At 46.9% G+C, this 16092-nt stretch overlaps 1 protein-coding gene across 1 annotated transcript in view; it reads right to left on the minus strand.

Annotated features, from left to right (window-relative positions):
- Positions 1 to 9404: 9404 nt before the first annotated feature.
- Positions 9405 to 16092, minus strand: part of PUM3 (pumilio RNA binding family member 3) — a 32404-nt gene continuing 25716 nt past the window's right edge. The window contains exon 17 of the mRNA XM_079959420.1: positions 9405 to 11334. Within this exon, the coding sequence (XP_079815546.1) occupies positions 11199 to 11334 (136 nt within the window). The 3' untranslated portion in view covers positions 9405 to 11198. The remainder of the gene's footprint in view (positions 11335 to 16092) is intronic.

Consider the following 16092-nt stretch of genomic DNA (forward strand, 5'->3'; position numbering starts at 1 on the left):
AGTGCTGATTTGATTTTGTTCACAGGCTAAGTTGTGCATTCATTTGCACCTGCAGGCACTGTAGAATCTGCACATGTGTTGTTAACTCCCCTTCCAGAACCTGCACGAAAAGGCTACAGAACTACTGTTATCCCCTCGAGTTTCACGGCTGTTTGGCATTACTGTTTATTATGCCCTACCCCATAATTATGTATATAGCCTTCTTGCCGCTGACGAGAGTGGGCTCCAGTCCACAGAAGATTATGCCGCAATAAAGCTTTTCATTTTTAAGGTGCCACAAGAGTCTTCTGTTCTCAGATGAAGAAAGCAAAACTCTCTCTTAAAGCCCCGTCACTCTGGGCGGCTTCCAACAAAACACTAAAATACAATAACCTATTAAACATTAAAAGCTTCCCTAAACAGGGCTGCCTTTAGATGTCTTCTAAAAGTTTGCTAGTTATTTTTCTCTTTGACATCTGGCGGGAGGGCGATCCACAGGGTGGGTGCCACTACCGAGAAGGCCCTCTGCCTGGTTCCCTGTAACTTGGCTTCTCACAGCGAGGGCGCTGGACCTCAGAGTCCGGGCAGAATGATGAGATTCGTCATTCTGCCCAGACATATAAGCTACTGGACAAGGATAACTGTGACTTTAAAGATGAATGGGAACCCTTTACAAAGTATTTGAAGACGCAACAAAGTGTGTGAGATTCGTCCCTAACCCCCAGTGTGAGCAGAAGCCCTGAGAAAGGACTTGCACAATGGGGGTGTCCACCAAGTGACTGGCAGGAGAGGGGAGCAGAGCAACCCCCAGAACAGCAAAGGGGGGTGAAGATGGGAGCATAATTCCATCTGGTAAACCAGGATGCTTGTGCAAATGTAACAATTGGAAGAGTGCGACATTTGATTCCATCCACAGACAAAAGCATGAAATGAACAGTCTCCTGTAGTTGTTAAAGTTTTGGTCTAGGACTGGAAAGAGCAGGGTTTAAATTGTTGCTGAGCCAGGAAGTTTGCCGGGTGATCGTGGACCAACTAGAGACTATCCCACACTATCTTACTGAACATCCTAAACACATTTTACAGCAGAAATTATTCTGAGTAAATATGGACAGAATTGCATATTGAGAAGTTGACAGCTCAGGTAGATTTTGGCATGTCCATCACTGCTTGCAAACACACAAGCAAATTGTGGTATGCTGTGTTGTGGTTCAACCCAGCTTTGGAAAATTGTTCTGGGGCACAAAGCCAATTTGTTATGCCCCCCCACCATGGAAAAAATGATTGTCATGAAATTTGGAAACTCTTCAGTCATGCATGGAACACACAAGGGTAATCTGTCAGATAGTGGGAAAGTACCAGCATGGTTTTTTCCCCGGCACAGCACACCTGCACGTGTCCAATTTGAGAATCCACAAATGCGCCTACAAAGACCAAATTGATTTGCACTCGCAGACATTCTCATGGGGGTAGAGTGAACACATGTGCAGTGGCCCAGCCTTCCTCTAAGGAGCTCAAAGGTAATTGCATGAGAATAGCTGCATACATTCTCATGAAAATGTCATGAACTTCCTGGCTGCGCAGGAGTTGAACCTGGATTTCTCCACGACTTTAATTGCTGCGTTAGGCTAGTCAATGTGTACATAGTGATTTCACAAAGTGTTCCCGTTTCCCAGATCAAGGCTGGAGGATTGTTTGCTTGAAGAGCTTGGGAAATGTACCAGTCTGCAAAACAAGAAAATCCATGCCTCCTATAATAGTTTTGGGGAAAACCATGACTGACTTGTCCGCATTAAAGGTAAAATGGCCTGTTGAAAACAACACATTCCTATTTACTATTTTGCACAAATACAGTTAACATTGTGGTTGGTTGATGCAGTGCACTCCATTCAGGCAAGGAAGGGCAGCAAAAAATGACATTAGTAGATAGGGTTTTCTTTTAAAAAAATCAGCTATCCAGAGAAGCATTGGACAGGATGGAAGAGCACTGGGGTAAAAACAGCAACTGTAGTACAAAAATGTTGGGCTACAACTCCCATCATCCTTGGCTCTACCACTGGCAACTGAAACCCAACATCATCTGGAGGAGAACATGCTCCCCACCCCTGGCTGTTACAAACTGGAACTTACTGTAAGGTTGGAACAATGAGAAACGGAAAGACCAAAATGGACAAATCTGTCCACTCAGCAACCGGCATTCAGACATATTGCCTCTGACTGCCACAGATGTAAGGAATAGATGTGTAGGAACACAAAATGCAGTTTTGAAAAAGAGCTGGTGTGTAGGTTGGGTTGGGCAAAGGAATCTTCCACAGCAGATCACGACCAGGAGAGCAGTCCTTCATTTCCTGAGGCCGCGTCCAGAAGAGGAGGACTCAGACATTTTGGGAAAGTCCTCTCTTTCCTGCAGTTCTTGTCATGGTGCCAGGATGAGTGTTGTGGCCCTTAATTCTTATCCTTAAGAAAGGAAAGCAGGCACCCAGTGTCAGGGCCTGTGGCCCGTCCTTGATTCCGCTGGGTGCTGAGGAGGCCGGACTGAGCTGAACATACGAGTGAGAAAAATAGTGTTCTTGCCAAGGATTATTACCATATTTTTTGCTCTAGAAGACTCACTTTTTCCCTCCTAAAAAGTAAGGGGAAATGTGTGTGTGTGTGTGTTATGGAGCGAATGCAGGCTGCGCAGCTATCCCAGAAGCCAGAACAGCAAGAGGGATCGCTGCTTTCGCTGCGCAGCAATCCCTCTTGCTGTTCTGGCTTCTGGGATTCATAATTTTTTTTTTTTCTTGTTTTCCTCCTCCAAAAACTAGGTGCATCTTGTAGTCTGGTGCGTCTTATAGAGCGAAAAATACGGTAAATACTGACCAGTGATAAAAGTGTCCTGTCCCTTTGAAGAGGGAATCATTCTTAGAGCTTATCACAATCTACACCATACAATCTACGACCCTTATATTCTCAGGGTCATCCAGCTACACAGGATGCAGAATGGACTGAAACATTTTGTGTGCAGAGGGAGAAACAACTTTGAATGCTCATGTGCAGGGAGAGAAGCCACACACCTTCAAAGGAAAAAGCAGCATATTCAAGCAGAAGGATGATAAGGCTGGGCATTCGCCCAACTCTGCTTGCAAGCAGCTTTTAATGGAGAGCATCCCAAAACATGATCCCCACCTGTGTTCTGAAATGGCGCGCTCTATGTTACGTCCTCCTGCTGCAGGTGTAGAGCAAACCACCTCACAGGTGGGGTGGCAACCTGTGTCTGGAATGTACCACTTCAGATTGTGAGAAGGGTCTCTTGTAATGGGAAGAAAACCCCTGAAAAGCATTGACAGGCATAGAAAACGAGCATGCCAGAGTAAAGCTTAGGCTACCACCCTCCTCCAAAGCATCTGGTTTTCTATGTACAAGGATTTAAAAAGAAAAGTGGAAGAGCTTTTTATCATGTGATTACACACGAGACACCGGTTTATTGCCATTTGATGTTGGGATTTAAAAACAAAAGATCAACATGAGATGCACAACATATGCAAGGCAGTGCCTTTCATTAGTTCAGCTGCCAAATCTCCCTATTTCTCCCTGCCTCCCAAATAATACCCAAATATAAGGTATTACTTCAGGCAAGCATGGTTACTGTCTCAGTGAACCAACAATGGAAAATTAACACTGTGATGCATTTTATGACCATGGTTAAGTTTGTTCTTTCTTTTCTTTTGCAGAGACTAATGAAACTCTTAAGAGACACTAAGATAATAAAGTCTAGCAATATAGCTCACTGATTCTGGCTGATCGTCTTCACTCCAGGCAAAAGGAGAAGACAGACGTGTTCACGATGGAAAACTTTCAGAAAGGATGAAATTACCGTATTTTTCGCTCTATAGGACGCACCGGACCATAGGAGGGGGAGAACGGGGGGGGGGATTCTCCCCCTCTCTGCTCAGCGCCCCTTCAGCGAAGTGGCAGGAGAAATGGAGCCCCTTCCAGTTCTTTACTTTATTATTATTACGGCTATTAGCCCATAAAATATGTACAAACATAAAAGCACAGAAGCATAAAAAACCAATACATCTAACAACAGAAGGGGAACACGACGATGCAAGGGTGGGTCATTGAGCAGTGACAAATAACAGCTTGGGGCCCGGAAAGATCCAAGGGACGGTTCACAGAAAGGACGGTTCACAGAAAGGAAAACTGGAGGCGAGATCCGTCATGCACTCTCATCATAACTGTCCGATTAGTTTTTGTTGTTGTTGTTGTTTTTTGGTGGTTTTTGTGTGTGAAATAACCGCATTCAGGAATCTCGCCACCTGCAGAGTTACAGAAGGGTCTGTGTCCTGCAAAAGCAGTGCGGCATGTGACTCAACAGGCCTGCCAACCAAGCGCAGTAAAGCAGGACCCAGGAATTTAGTCCTGGCTATGCTATGTAAGGGACAGTTGAACATTATATGTGGAAGAGATTCAACTGTTTTCCCGTCACACTCGCATAGCGGAGACACCAAACCCTTGGAAAATCTGTGGCTCAGCAGGTTCGATGGGAAAACATTGAACCTTGCACGAATAAATGCAAGTTGGTGTGGTACAGATGAAAGAGATGACATGTATGATGGAAGGCCAAGTGGTGGGGTTATTCCGTGATACCTGGGGGAGCAGACACCCCCACCCCTGGAGAGGTTGTGTTGATTAGGGTTCCATTTCTCCTCCCGCTTCGCTGAAGGGGAGCTGCGCAGAGAGGGAAAACTGCAGCGCCTCTCCAGTGAAGCGAAGCCTGGGGAACAAGAGGGATCGGTGTGCACTGACCCCTCTAGCTCTCCAGGCTTCAGATGGCTATCCGCAAGCCTTCAGAGCGCAGCGGGAACTCCTGCTGCGCTCTGAAGGCTTGCAGATAGCTGCCTGAAGCCCCTGGAGCGAAGCCTTTGAAGCCTCCGCAAAGCAGTGGGGTGAAGGCACCCCACTGCCCTGCGGAGGCTTTGTGCAGCCACCCCCAAGCTAGAACAGCGAGACAGAGTGCTCTGCAGTGCTCCGTCTCGCTGTTCTGGCTTTGGGGACAGCCTTTGTAGCCTCCACAGGGCAGTGGGGTGCCTTCACCCCACTGCCCTGCGAAGGCTTTGTGCAGCTAACCCTAAGCTAGAACAGCGAGACGGAGCGCTGCGCAGCACTCCGTCTCCCTGTTCTGGCTTTGAGCTTAGCCGTGCAGCCTGCATTCGCTCTATAGGACGCACACACATTTCCCCTTAATTTTTGGAGGGGAAAAAGTGCGTCCTATAGAGCGAAAAATACGGTAATGCATGTTGTTTTTTCCTGGTGGCGCCATTGGAAGCCCCCCTCTAAAAAGGGGCTGTGGCTGAACTGGGGTTTGCCTAGACACTGTACTGCAAAAACACACACCCCCCCAGGGGGAAAGAGGAGGAGTGCATTAGGCGTCCCAGTTTGGAAACCTGGCTGCTGAAGGAGTGCTTAAAGAGCAGCCACAGTTCACTGGGCAGCTGGCTCTATCCGCAGAGCCCTGAGGCAAAGAGTAACATTTGATCCTAAATCCTGCATCATTTTTAGCTTCAGAACAGCAAAAGCAGCTGTGGCCTAAACACCAGGAACTTCAATACTCCGGACAGTGTCAGAATTCTGGGCTGCAATCTCATGCGCTTGTTTTAAACTTGGTTTAACAGCTATATTTAGAACCTTGGATTTTTGTCCCATTTAACTTGCAATGCACAGAAATACTTGGCTTGCGCTGATCCCCTGTTTACATAACCTTTATTAACTTCTTTATGCAGTAGTACAGAAATTACACAACATACCAGTGTAATCTGCCTTTTTTATCCCGGATTACGGCTTCCAAATGCTACAGGAATCATATTTTAGGAATATGTCTGTTAAGGCAATTTAAAACGGACACACAAATGAACAATGAGTTGTAAGAGCAGAGACAGAAATGCCGGACATATTGCTTTAAAGCACACAACCAACTGCTGAGTGGTCTTTTTAAACTTACGTTCTCAGTTTCTGAAAATACATATAACAAATATGGCCCAACCCCAAGGCAACATTCCACGCCTATACACTAAGCAGGTTTGCAAAGAGCTTAGGGTTGGTGACACCAGTTAAGTGCCTTCTGCTCTCTGCCCTAACTGGTTGTCCCAGTGAGCCATGGGAAGCTGGCGGTGGGGAGACAACATTGTCCTTTCCAGTGGAATGAATGGACCATAAACGGCTGAAGTCTGGGCTGCATCTCCATGCCCACCCAGCTCCCACCACCCACAACTCTCGCAAATAGCTTTTCACACCTAGTTTGTGATCTATTCAATCGGGCGCTTTCCCTTCTTACTCATTGCTATCATAATAACAACAATAATAAATTTTATTTATACCCTGCCCTCCCCGGCCAGAGCCGGGCACAGGGCGGCTAACACCAGTAAAATTACAATAAAATCATAATAGGGAAAAAAGACCAAATTAAAATACAGGTTAAAATGCAGTTTCAAATGCAGCCTCCTTTTAACAGTAGCCCATAGATCAAAACCATAAGGGGAGGGAAACATAAGGGTCAGACTGAGTCCAAACCAAAGGCCCGGTGGAACAGCTCTGTCTTGCAGGCCCTGCTGAAAGATGTCAAGTCCCACAGGGCCCTAGTCTCTTGTGACAGAACGTTCCACCAAGTCGGGGCCAGTGCTGAAAAGGCCCTGGCCTTAGTGGAGACCAATCTAACCACCTTGCGACTTGGGACCTCCAAAGTGTTGTCATTTGTGGACCTTAAGGTCCTCCACCCTGGATAGCTCAGTTGGTGAGAGTGGGATGCTGAGAACACCAAGGCTGCAGGTTCGATCCCTGTAAGGGACAGCTGCCTATCCCTGCACTGTCGGGGGCTGAACTGCATGACCCTCAGGGCCCCAACTCCACAATTCTGTGATTCTATGACCACAGTAGGGACCTGGCTGGTGCTGTGGGTTAAACCACAGAGCCTAGGCCTTGCCGATCAGAAGGTCGGCGGTTCAAATCCCCGCGACGGGGTGAGCCCCCGTTGCTGGGTCCCTGCTCCTGTCAACCTAGTAGTTTGAAAGCACGAAGTGCAAGTAGATAAATAGGTACTGCTCCGGCGGGAAGGTAAATGGTGTTTCCGTGCGCTGCTCTGGTTCGCCAGAAGCGGCTTAGTCATGCTGGCCACATGACCGGGAAGCTGTACGCCGGCTCCCTCGACCAATAAAGCGAGATGAGCGCTGCAACCGCAGAGTCGGTCATGACTGGACCTAATAGTCAGAGGTCCCTTTACCTTTATGACCACGGTAAAGCTCCAGATCTGAAGTCACACAGGACGTATGCGTGACACTGGCACGGTTGAGTCTTGTTGCGACTTTGCCATCTCAAAAGGAAAAATGGGTGGTCCAGAGATGGCCAATGGGTGTGGGGATTGACATGGCTAAGAAAGCATCCTAATGTCAGCAGGATTCCTATTCCACCTGCATGGCAGCAGCACCAAGGACCCGTTCGATGAAATTTCTAGGCCACAGCCCTGTACGTTTCCTCCCAACACCATGAGCTTCCGTTTCACTTCTGTGACTAAGAGCAGTTCTTAAAGATATCTAAACCAGAGATATCCAACACAGCAAAAGAGTCACAGAATCAAGTCCATTGCTAAACACTGATGAAAACTGATCTATTCAAAACAAATAGTTTCATGTCCGTGTTTATGTCCGGGTAGATGGACAGATCATTCCATGATCGCAGAACAGACTTGCAAGTCCCACTTTGTCCACATCCAAATTTTGGAAGGCACAAAATGTACAATGCCAACACTTTTTCCTTGGATCTTTGATGTGTCTGTAGGAAAACTTATTTGGATTAAAGCAACATCTAAAAGGCAAATAAACACACACTGCTTTCCTGAGTCTGGAAAGGGCAGAAAAAGCAGTTACAACAGACAACTGAGATAAGAGCTAATGAAAGCACACAAGTTAACCATCATTTAATTACTTGTTAACAAAACTGCATGTTCATAATCTGCTGTTTGAGAAGCACACCTCCAATATTTATTTTCGGCTAAATTAAACTTTCTTTGGCTCCTCCGCAGAGGATGGGGCCACTGAGTAAACTTTATGTTGATATTTTGGAAAAACTGCATTTGCTCTGGGACTGCAAATCTGAAGGGGAGCTCAAAACTTCCTTCCTCAAAACTGCCGCCACCCTTTGTCCCAGCCAGGGCCATTTTTGCTGGCCTTTAAATTGGTTATCTGATGCTAATCAAAGTTATCTGTTTCACTGTCACAAGAGACAATCCTGTTAGGGGAACTGATGAGCCGCAAGAGCGGCTGTGTGGGCAAATACTTTTTGTCACTGCCAATTAGATCGAGTTGAGATTAACCTTTAAGTGTGACACAGGGTAATGACGCTTAGGCAGATTGGGGGAGCGCAGTCGGAACCACACTGCCCCATCAGCAGACAAGGGCTTTCCCTGGTCCCCCTCCTTTTGGCGATGCAGCAGGTATATGTCAGGGTTCATTAGCAGACAGCTCTGAGCTTGTTAAGTGCCAAAGCAGCTCCAGCCAATTGCTTTGCAGGAGAGACCTCTCCCTTCCGTACTAAGAACTCCATCTACATGATCCACTTTGACAAGCTTTTAATATTTACTTCTAACTTACGATATTTTTCCATGTATAAGGCGAGGTTTCTTAATTTTAAAAGAATGCTAAAAATTGGGGGTCGTCTTATAAACGGATAGTGCAGAGGTGGGACGGGCGATTGGTGGCTGCCGTGACCAGGAGATTGTCAGCGGTATTTGGGCGGGTGATTGGTGTTTATGGCAAGGGTTGCTGGTGAGTGGCTGCTGTGGGAATTGGGTGGGCGATTGGCGGCTGCTGGTGGTGAGTGGGCAGACAATTGGTGTATTCGTTGATGCATGCGATTGTCAGTGGCAGTCTGGCAGGTGAGCCATTGTTAGCAAACCTCCCTCCCCAAAAAAAAGCTCAACAACTCTGGGCAATCCCTCCCCCCCCCTCAAAAAAAGTTTAACAACTCTGGGCAATCTCCCTCCATTTCCTCCCAAAAAAATAGGGGTCTTATACACTGTTATACCCAGAAAAATACAGTACGTGCAGCGCTACGGTCTGCAAGATAATATTTTCACATTATTAATTCTAAAACCACTGTGTTATTTCATATGTGTGAGTGCCAATTAAGCTTCTTTTGGACTCAGGTGGAATTGAATTGCTCCAGCTGAAGTATTGGGATTAAAGCCAGGCGTTCTCCTCTGTCCACTGAGTAAAGCAATTTTCCTCCAGGGAATTATGGCAAAGAGGGAGGAGAGTCACGTGTTGCCACCTATGCATGATTAGTCCTAACTGGAGTACGGCACGCCCAAAGCTGTCAGCCAAATTGCAGAGAAAACGTCGAACTAGTTTTTAGCCTTACCATTCAAGTTCATTAACAGTCCACATACCTTCAGATTCAAGAAAGCAAATACTTTATTCCATAAAAGAACACTGCTAATAACAGTTATTCCACCAAACTCATCTTTTTAGAAATCTAGGAGCTGTGTTCAGCACTGTTTAAAAAGGTGTTTCCATAGAAACAGCATGCTGAGATTGGAGAGGATTTTTTTGGCAACAGAGTGAAGAGGGACTTTAAACATGAACCACCTGCAAGCCTAGAGGAAGCCTATTCACTTAGTGCAAGCGTCATGCTCCTTGATTATTTGGGTAATCAACAGGACATGTCCTTCCTTGGCCTCCCGTTGCCCTTAGCTCTCCCTTCCCTGGTTAAGGAGAAACCAGAGTTTACTGTGACAACTGAGTAAACTCAGGTTTCAGACTCCGAGTGGTTTGTAAGCGAACACCAACCACTCTCCCACTAAGGAGCATCCCAGTCCATCTCATAGCTCTGGCCTTGAAGAGCTCTTGGCTAAAGTGGGGCTCCTGTCACCTGAAATCGAGACGGAAAACGCGCAGCAGCCATGGCACCAGTGGCAGAGACAGTGGAGTGGGAGGACTGGGAAGCAGGCAACCGATGAAAAGGAGGAACTTGGAGGCAGAAGGGGAATTTGCAATGCAGATCTGCAAGCATTGGAGGAAAGGTTGGCAGTCAAAAGGAGGAAAGCCAAACAGGTGGCTGGAACGATGGGAAACCAAAGGTGGGGAGGAAGAGAGGGGGGGAAGCGGTTGCTGCCTGGAGCTGAATGTGGACAAGGAGACTAAAATGATGACAGAAGGCAGGCACATGGTAATACAGTTTTCAGCTGCCCGGCTAATCAAAGAGATCTTCCCCTCCAGGGACAATTAAACTGATGTCAAAGAAGAGAAAAAAGATAACCAAACATTCTGAAAAAGCCTAAGTGCTTATTGACATATTGTGTGTTGTGTTGTTTTTTAAAAAGGTTAACTCATCTTTACCCCAAAAACCTGTCCTTTAGATGTATTAAAAGGAAGCCTATTCACTTAGTGCAAGCGTCATGCTCCTTGATTATTTGGGTAATCAACAGGACATGTCCTTCCTTGGCCTCCCGTTGCCCTTAGCTCTCCCTTCCCTGGTTAAGGAGAAACCAGAGTTTACTGTGACAACTGAGTAAACTCAGGTTTCAGACTCCGAGTGGTTTGTAAGCGAACACCAACCACTCTCCCACTAAGGAGCATCCCAGTCCATCTCATAGCTCTGGCCTTGAAGAGCTCTTGGCTAAAGTGGGGCTCCTGTCACCTGAAATCGAGACGGAAAACGCGCAGCAGCCATGGCACCAGTGGCAGAGACAGTGGAGTGGGAGGACTGGGAAGCAGGCAACCGATGAAAAGGAGGAACTTGGAGGCAGAAGGGGAATTTGCAATGCAGATCTGCAAGCATTGGAGGAAAGGTTGGCAGTCAAAAGGAGGAAAGCCAAACAGGTGGCTGGAACGATGGGAAACCAAAGGTGGGGAGGAAGAGAGGGGGGGAAGCGGTTGCTGCCTGGAGCTGAATGTGGACAAGGAGACTAAAATGATGACAGAAGGCAGGCACATGGTAATACAGTTTTCAGCTGCCCGGCTAATCAAAGAGATCTTCCCCTCCAGGGACAATTAAACTGATGTCAAAGAAGAGAAAAAAGATAACCAAACATTCTGAAAAAGCCTAAGTGCTTATTGACATATTGTGTGTTGTGTTGTTTTTTAAAAAGGTTAACTCATCTTTACCCCAAAAACCTGTCCTTTAGATGTATTAAAAGGAAGATTCACTTCCACAAACAGAAAAGTTGTCCACTTAATAACTTCTTTAGGTTATGACGATAATTTCTCCAGCAGTGCCTTTCCTGCTGCTGTGCCATCTTTAGTCCTTTTTTTAAGCTTTGGAATAATACTTTTTAGTCCGTCTTTTACTTCTGTTGCCACTTCCTGATTGGAGCTCTGAAGAAGGCTATAAACAAAAAGAAAATATCAAAAATCAGAATTACAATCGGAATGAAATGTGACAAGCAGACAGAGAAGTCAATGCTTGGCAGTCCATCTGCTTTGCCAAAGCATCCATTGGGATAATTGCCTAATAGCAAATAGCAGCAGTTTATTTTCTTAAATCCTGAAGCATTTAATTTCGACGTTGGCCATCTCAACACGGGCTAACATGGACACTGGGCTGTCAGAACACACAGGAAAGTGAGCAGCCAAAGAATTTACAAAATATAAATCATTGCTCTTCAAAACTGCAAAAAAGGAAAAAAAGCTTCCAAGTATCTTACTTTTAATTCATCAAGGAAAATGGTTTTAAGAAGAAAATGTTTGCACTGACAGTAGTATTAATAGGGCTAAAACACAGCTGCAAAGGAAGATCCAGGCATAGTTCCAGGGAAAACCACACAGACCAGTTTGGAGAACTTTTTCTGTATCCCAGTTAGCGAGTGGCAGCCTCACATTTGACAAAGGAGCTCTGTGCCTTGATCGGAAGTTGGAGTGGCAGATTCATTTCGAACTGCAATGTTATTTTTATCATAACCTTCTGATTAAATGAGCACACACACCCCGCCTTGCAGGGTTTTTTTTTTTTAGATACATAATAAGGATTATGTTGCCAAACCAAACAGAATGGGAGAAGAATTAATGTGGCTTGCGGAGTGATTAGAAATCTGTTTCTCAATGTGACCTAAAGCAGGATGGCAAGTGAGTCAAAATGTTCTGCCTTATCCCAAAAGCACAGCTTTGTTAGTTTGAAGTGGTATGCTGCGGAGTTTGCATGCCTTTAATGCCTCGGTACATTAGAGAACCTGCTTTGCCCTGGCCTGAGAAGAGCTCCTTCCATTTGTGGAAGTGACTCCAAGCTAGCAGAGGACCTCGCTGAAAGAAGGGTGGCAGGAAGCAAGGTGAAAGTCCGCTCCACAAGGTCCCCTTGCAGATCAGCGCACCACCTCCCCATCCCTGACAGATCAACCCCTAACCCCCCCAGGGCAGTTTCCCAGGGGGAAGCAGGAATTGTAATCACCGCGAGCCTAAAGACCTGCTTCTAGTTTCACCTTATCCACTATTTGGAATCTTTTGGGGGGCGTTTGGGAGCAGATGAAAAAACCTGCTAATCAGAGGAAGCATTTCTGATTTCAACATTGGCATGCATGTCAGGCCACTATCCCAATAAACTCCCACAATGGCCTCGGTCCAGTATACTTGAAGGAGCATCTCCACCCCTATCGTTCTGCCCGGACACTAAGGTCCAGCTCCGAGGGCCTTCTGGCGGTTCCCTCATTGCGAGAAGCCAAATTACAGGGAATCAGGCAGAGGGCCTTCTCGGTGGTGGCGTCCGCCCTGTGGAACACCCTCCCACCAGATGTCAAAGAAAAAAACAACTACCAGACTTTTAGAAGACATCTGAAGGCGGCCCTCTTTAGGGAAGCTTTTAATGTTTAACAGACCACAGTATTTTAATACTTTGTTGGAAGTCGCCCGGAGTGGCTGGGGAAACCCAGCCAGATGGGTGGGGTATAAATTATTATTAATAATAATAATAATTACAACAGTTTTGCACCCTGGTAACAAACACAGGCAAGAACCAGGTGCAGCAGCCCCAGAGAGAAGGTGGAGATGGGTGGGGTATAAATTATTATTATTATTATTATTATTAATAATAATAATAATAATTACAACAGTTTTGCACCCTGGTAACAAACACAGGCAAGAACCAGGTGCAGCAGCCCCAGAGAGAAGGTGGAAATGTGCCCCGCCAGAACAGATATTGCAGCAGTTTTCGCCACCACCACCCCCGCCATTGCCCCTTCTAGAGATGAACCGTCTCTTGCTAAGCAGGGGCAATGGGCACATCCAGGACGCCTGGTGCCTCTTTGGGCTTGCTATTAATCTTAGGGAAAGGGAAGCCAAAGCTGTAGGAAGCCAGCTGGTGACTTGAGCAGAGAGACAAGTTCACGTTCCCTTTTTGTGCCCTGGTGTCACCCCAAAGGAGAAACTGGCCTCTCTTCCGGAGGGCAGGAGGGGCGGGCTGAATCTGTACCTAGAGCCCACAGATTTCAAGCTCATGCTTCGAACCCTGTCATCAGTTCAGGATACTGCCCCAAGCCGTGCTGCCCTGAAGATCCTGCAATGAATTATGGTAAGGTTACCAGAATTTTTTCCAGTGAATCTGGGGACACTTTTCAACTTCAATAGGAATGGTAGGATTTTGCCAGGGGACTGATTTGTAAATCTGGGGACATCTGGTAACCTTAAATTATGGGCTGCGCCTCTGCTTGTGTTGCTCACCAACAGGCCCCTCACACCACACTGCACCCCCTCTATGGTGGCAGCAATACAGGGAGCAGCCAGGGGCTGAGGATGATGACAAAGGGGAGAAATACTTTCTTCCTTTCAACCCCCACCCTACTGCCCCCCCCCTGCCAGTGGTGGGGGTGTCAAGAGGAGTGCAGCTGTTGCTCTGGAAAGGCAAGGGAAAAGGCTGTGCTTTAAAATGCTGCCTTTTCTCGCTGCTTCCCAGAGGAGCAGCGGCAGAAGTTTCCTCCATCCCCTGCCTTACCAGCAGCAGCAACAGGGGCGTGGCAGCAAAGAAACACAACATGGTTCCTGCATTTCAGGGGGATGGACTAGATGGCCCTTGGGGTCCCTTCCACAACTCTAAGATTCCAGGGTTCTATGGTCACAGAGGAACTGGCCTGGCCTGGCCTGCCTCTTCCTCTGTGGCTCACCTGGAGGGCCTGCCTTGGGACCCACCTGCTCATCAGACGTCACACTGCAGTTCAAGCGTCGTACTGCAATATAACAATCTTGAAATTTTATTATCTACTAACTGATGCATATGTACACACACACACACGCAGACAGACAGACACAGGTCCATTTGAAAACTAATATGACTTTCAGAAAAGCTGCTGCTCAGTCAATGGCAGCCCCTGCTAAGTTGCATCAGCAATCCACTGAAAGAAAGGAAGAGAGACTAGAACTCTAAAAATGGAAAAGGAAACATTTGAGATGCAGCCGAACACCAAGAAACTCTGAAGACTGGCCAAATATCTTATGTGAATCAAAAATTGGGAGGATCACTCATTTAAAGCACACTCGACAGCCGTACTTGAGAGGGCTGCAGGACAATAGGAATATACACATTCTAAGCAAAGTTCAGCATTTTTTTTGCAGAGCAACTGAGCCATTCTATACCAGGATTTCCCACATCTCTGTAGAAGAAGAAAACTTCACAGTAAAGGTTGAAAGAGCTCTTCCCAAATCTTTATGCGACATCTGCATGCGGGATTAGAGATTTCAAAGGAATTAAGCTTGTCAAATGCAAGGGATCTGTTCCAAAGTGTCGTGCAAAAATCCCTATAGATCTATATTAGAAAGCCAGCAGCTGAGTGTTAAAACTCCACATTAATATAATAAACCTATCGGCAGACGCTTGATTTAAGCCTGCTGCATTTGTAGTGACCCAGAGAGTCAGGGAGGTTATTTTACTTTGTGTCAGAAGAAGCACTAAAAATGGGGGTGGTGAATTATGAGATAGGATACTGGAAAGCAAGGACTTATGCAGAAAAGGCCAGATCCGTTTACAGATGTCAGAGGAGCTGGTCACTTGAGGGCTTCAGTTCAACTGTCCCTCCAGCAGCACCTTTGCTGATTTGTGCCCTTTCAGTTTGCTTTTACCAGCTGACCCCTTAGACCTGAAGGCATCTATCTGCTTTGGGTAAAGAAGGGGCAAGTTAATAGAGGGAGGAATTAAGGAGCCTGCTTTAGTTGAAGGGGGCAGGAAGATGTGGCATTTAGTTCCCCTTCCATTCCTCTGTTTCTGTGACGCACTAAACGCGTCCACCGATCGCTTTCATTTAACAGTACACGTTGCCATAGTGATCAACATCAGGAGCTGGGCTGCCAAATTAAGGCAAGACAGAAATTAAGACCCAACTTGGAAACATCTTGGGCGGATTTGCTGTGAAAGGGAATTTCTGCACACAAAAGCAGGGGCTCATTAGCGCAAGTCATTCATGTGCCACCGATTACGGCTAAGACACTTTTGTGAGCGAGGGGGGGCTGTAAATACTTCTGTTTAACTGGGCTGCCAAACGCAGTACCATAAAACAAGCAAAGCGGCTCCTTTTGAGCTGCTTGCTTCAGGTGTGAGCCAACGATGGAAAGGGAACGGTTCAAAAAGGGCTGCAGCATCGCTCTGGGCGACACCCCAAAGTGCCCACCTGCTTGCACAATGAGAATCTACCGTATTTTTCACTCTATAGGATGCACCCGACCATAGGACGCACCTTGTTTTAGAGGGGGAAAACAAGAAAAAAAATTCTCCCCCTCTCTGCTCAGCGCCCCTTCAGTGAAGCGGCAGGAGAAACGGAGCCCCTTCCATTTCTCCTCCCGCTTCGCTGAAGGGGCGCCGCGCAGCTCTCCCTCTCTGCTGAAGCCAGGAGAATTTTGCTCTCCCGGCTTCAGCAAAAGGAACCCGAAGCCTTTGGAGTGCAGCGCGAGGTCCTGCTGCGCTCTAAAGGCTTCAGGGATAGCTGCCTCAAGCCTTTGGAGCGCAGTGGGACCTCGCGCTGCACTCCAAAGGCTTCAGTGCCCTCTCACTCTCCAGGCTTCAGCGAAAGCGACACGTAGCCTCCGGAGCGCGGAGGGAGCGCTCCCTCTGCGCTTCGGAGGCTTCGCGTTGCTATTGCTGAAGCCAAGGAGCCTGCATTCGCTCCATAGG

Source organism: Podarcis cretensis (assembly GCF_951804945.1).
Source record: "Podarcis cretensis genome assembly, chromosome: 17".
NCBI classification, from domain to species: domain Eukaryota; kingdom Metazoa; phylum Chordata; class Lepidosauria; order Squamata; family Lacertidae; genus Podarcis; species Podarcis cretensis.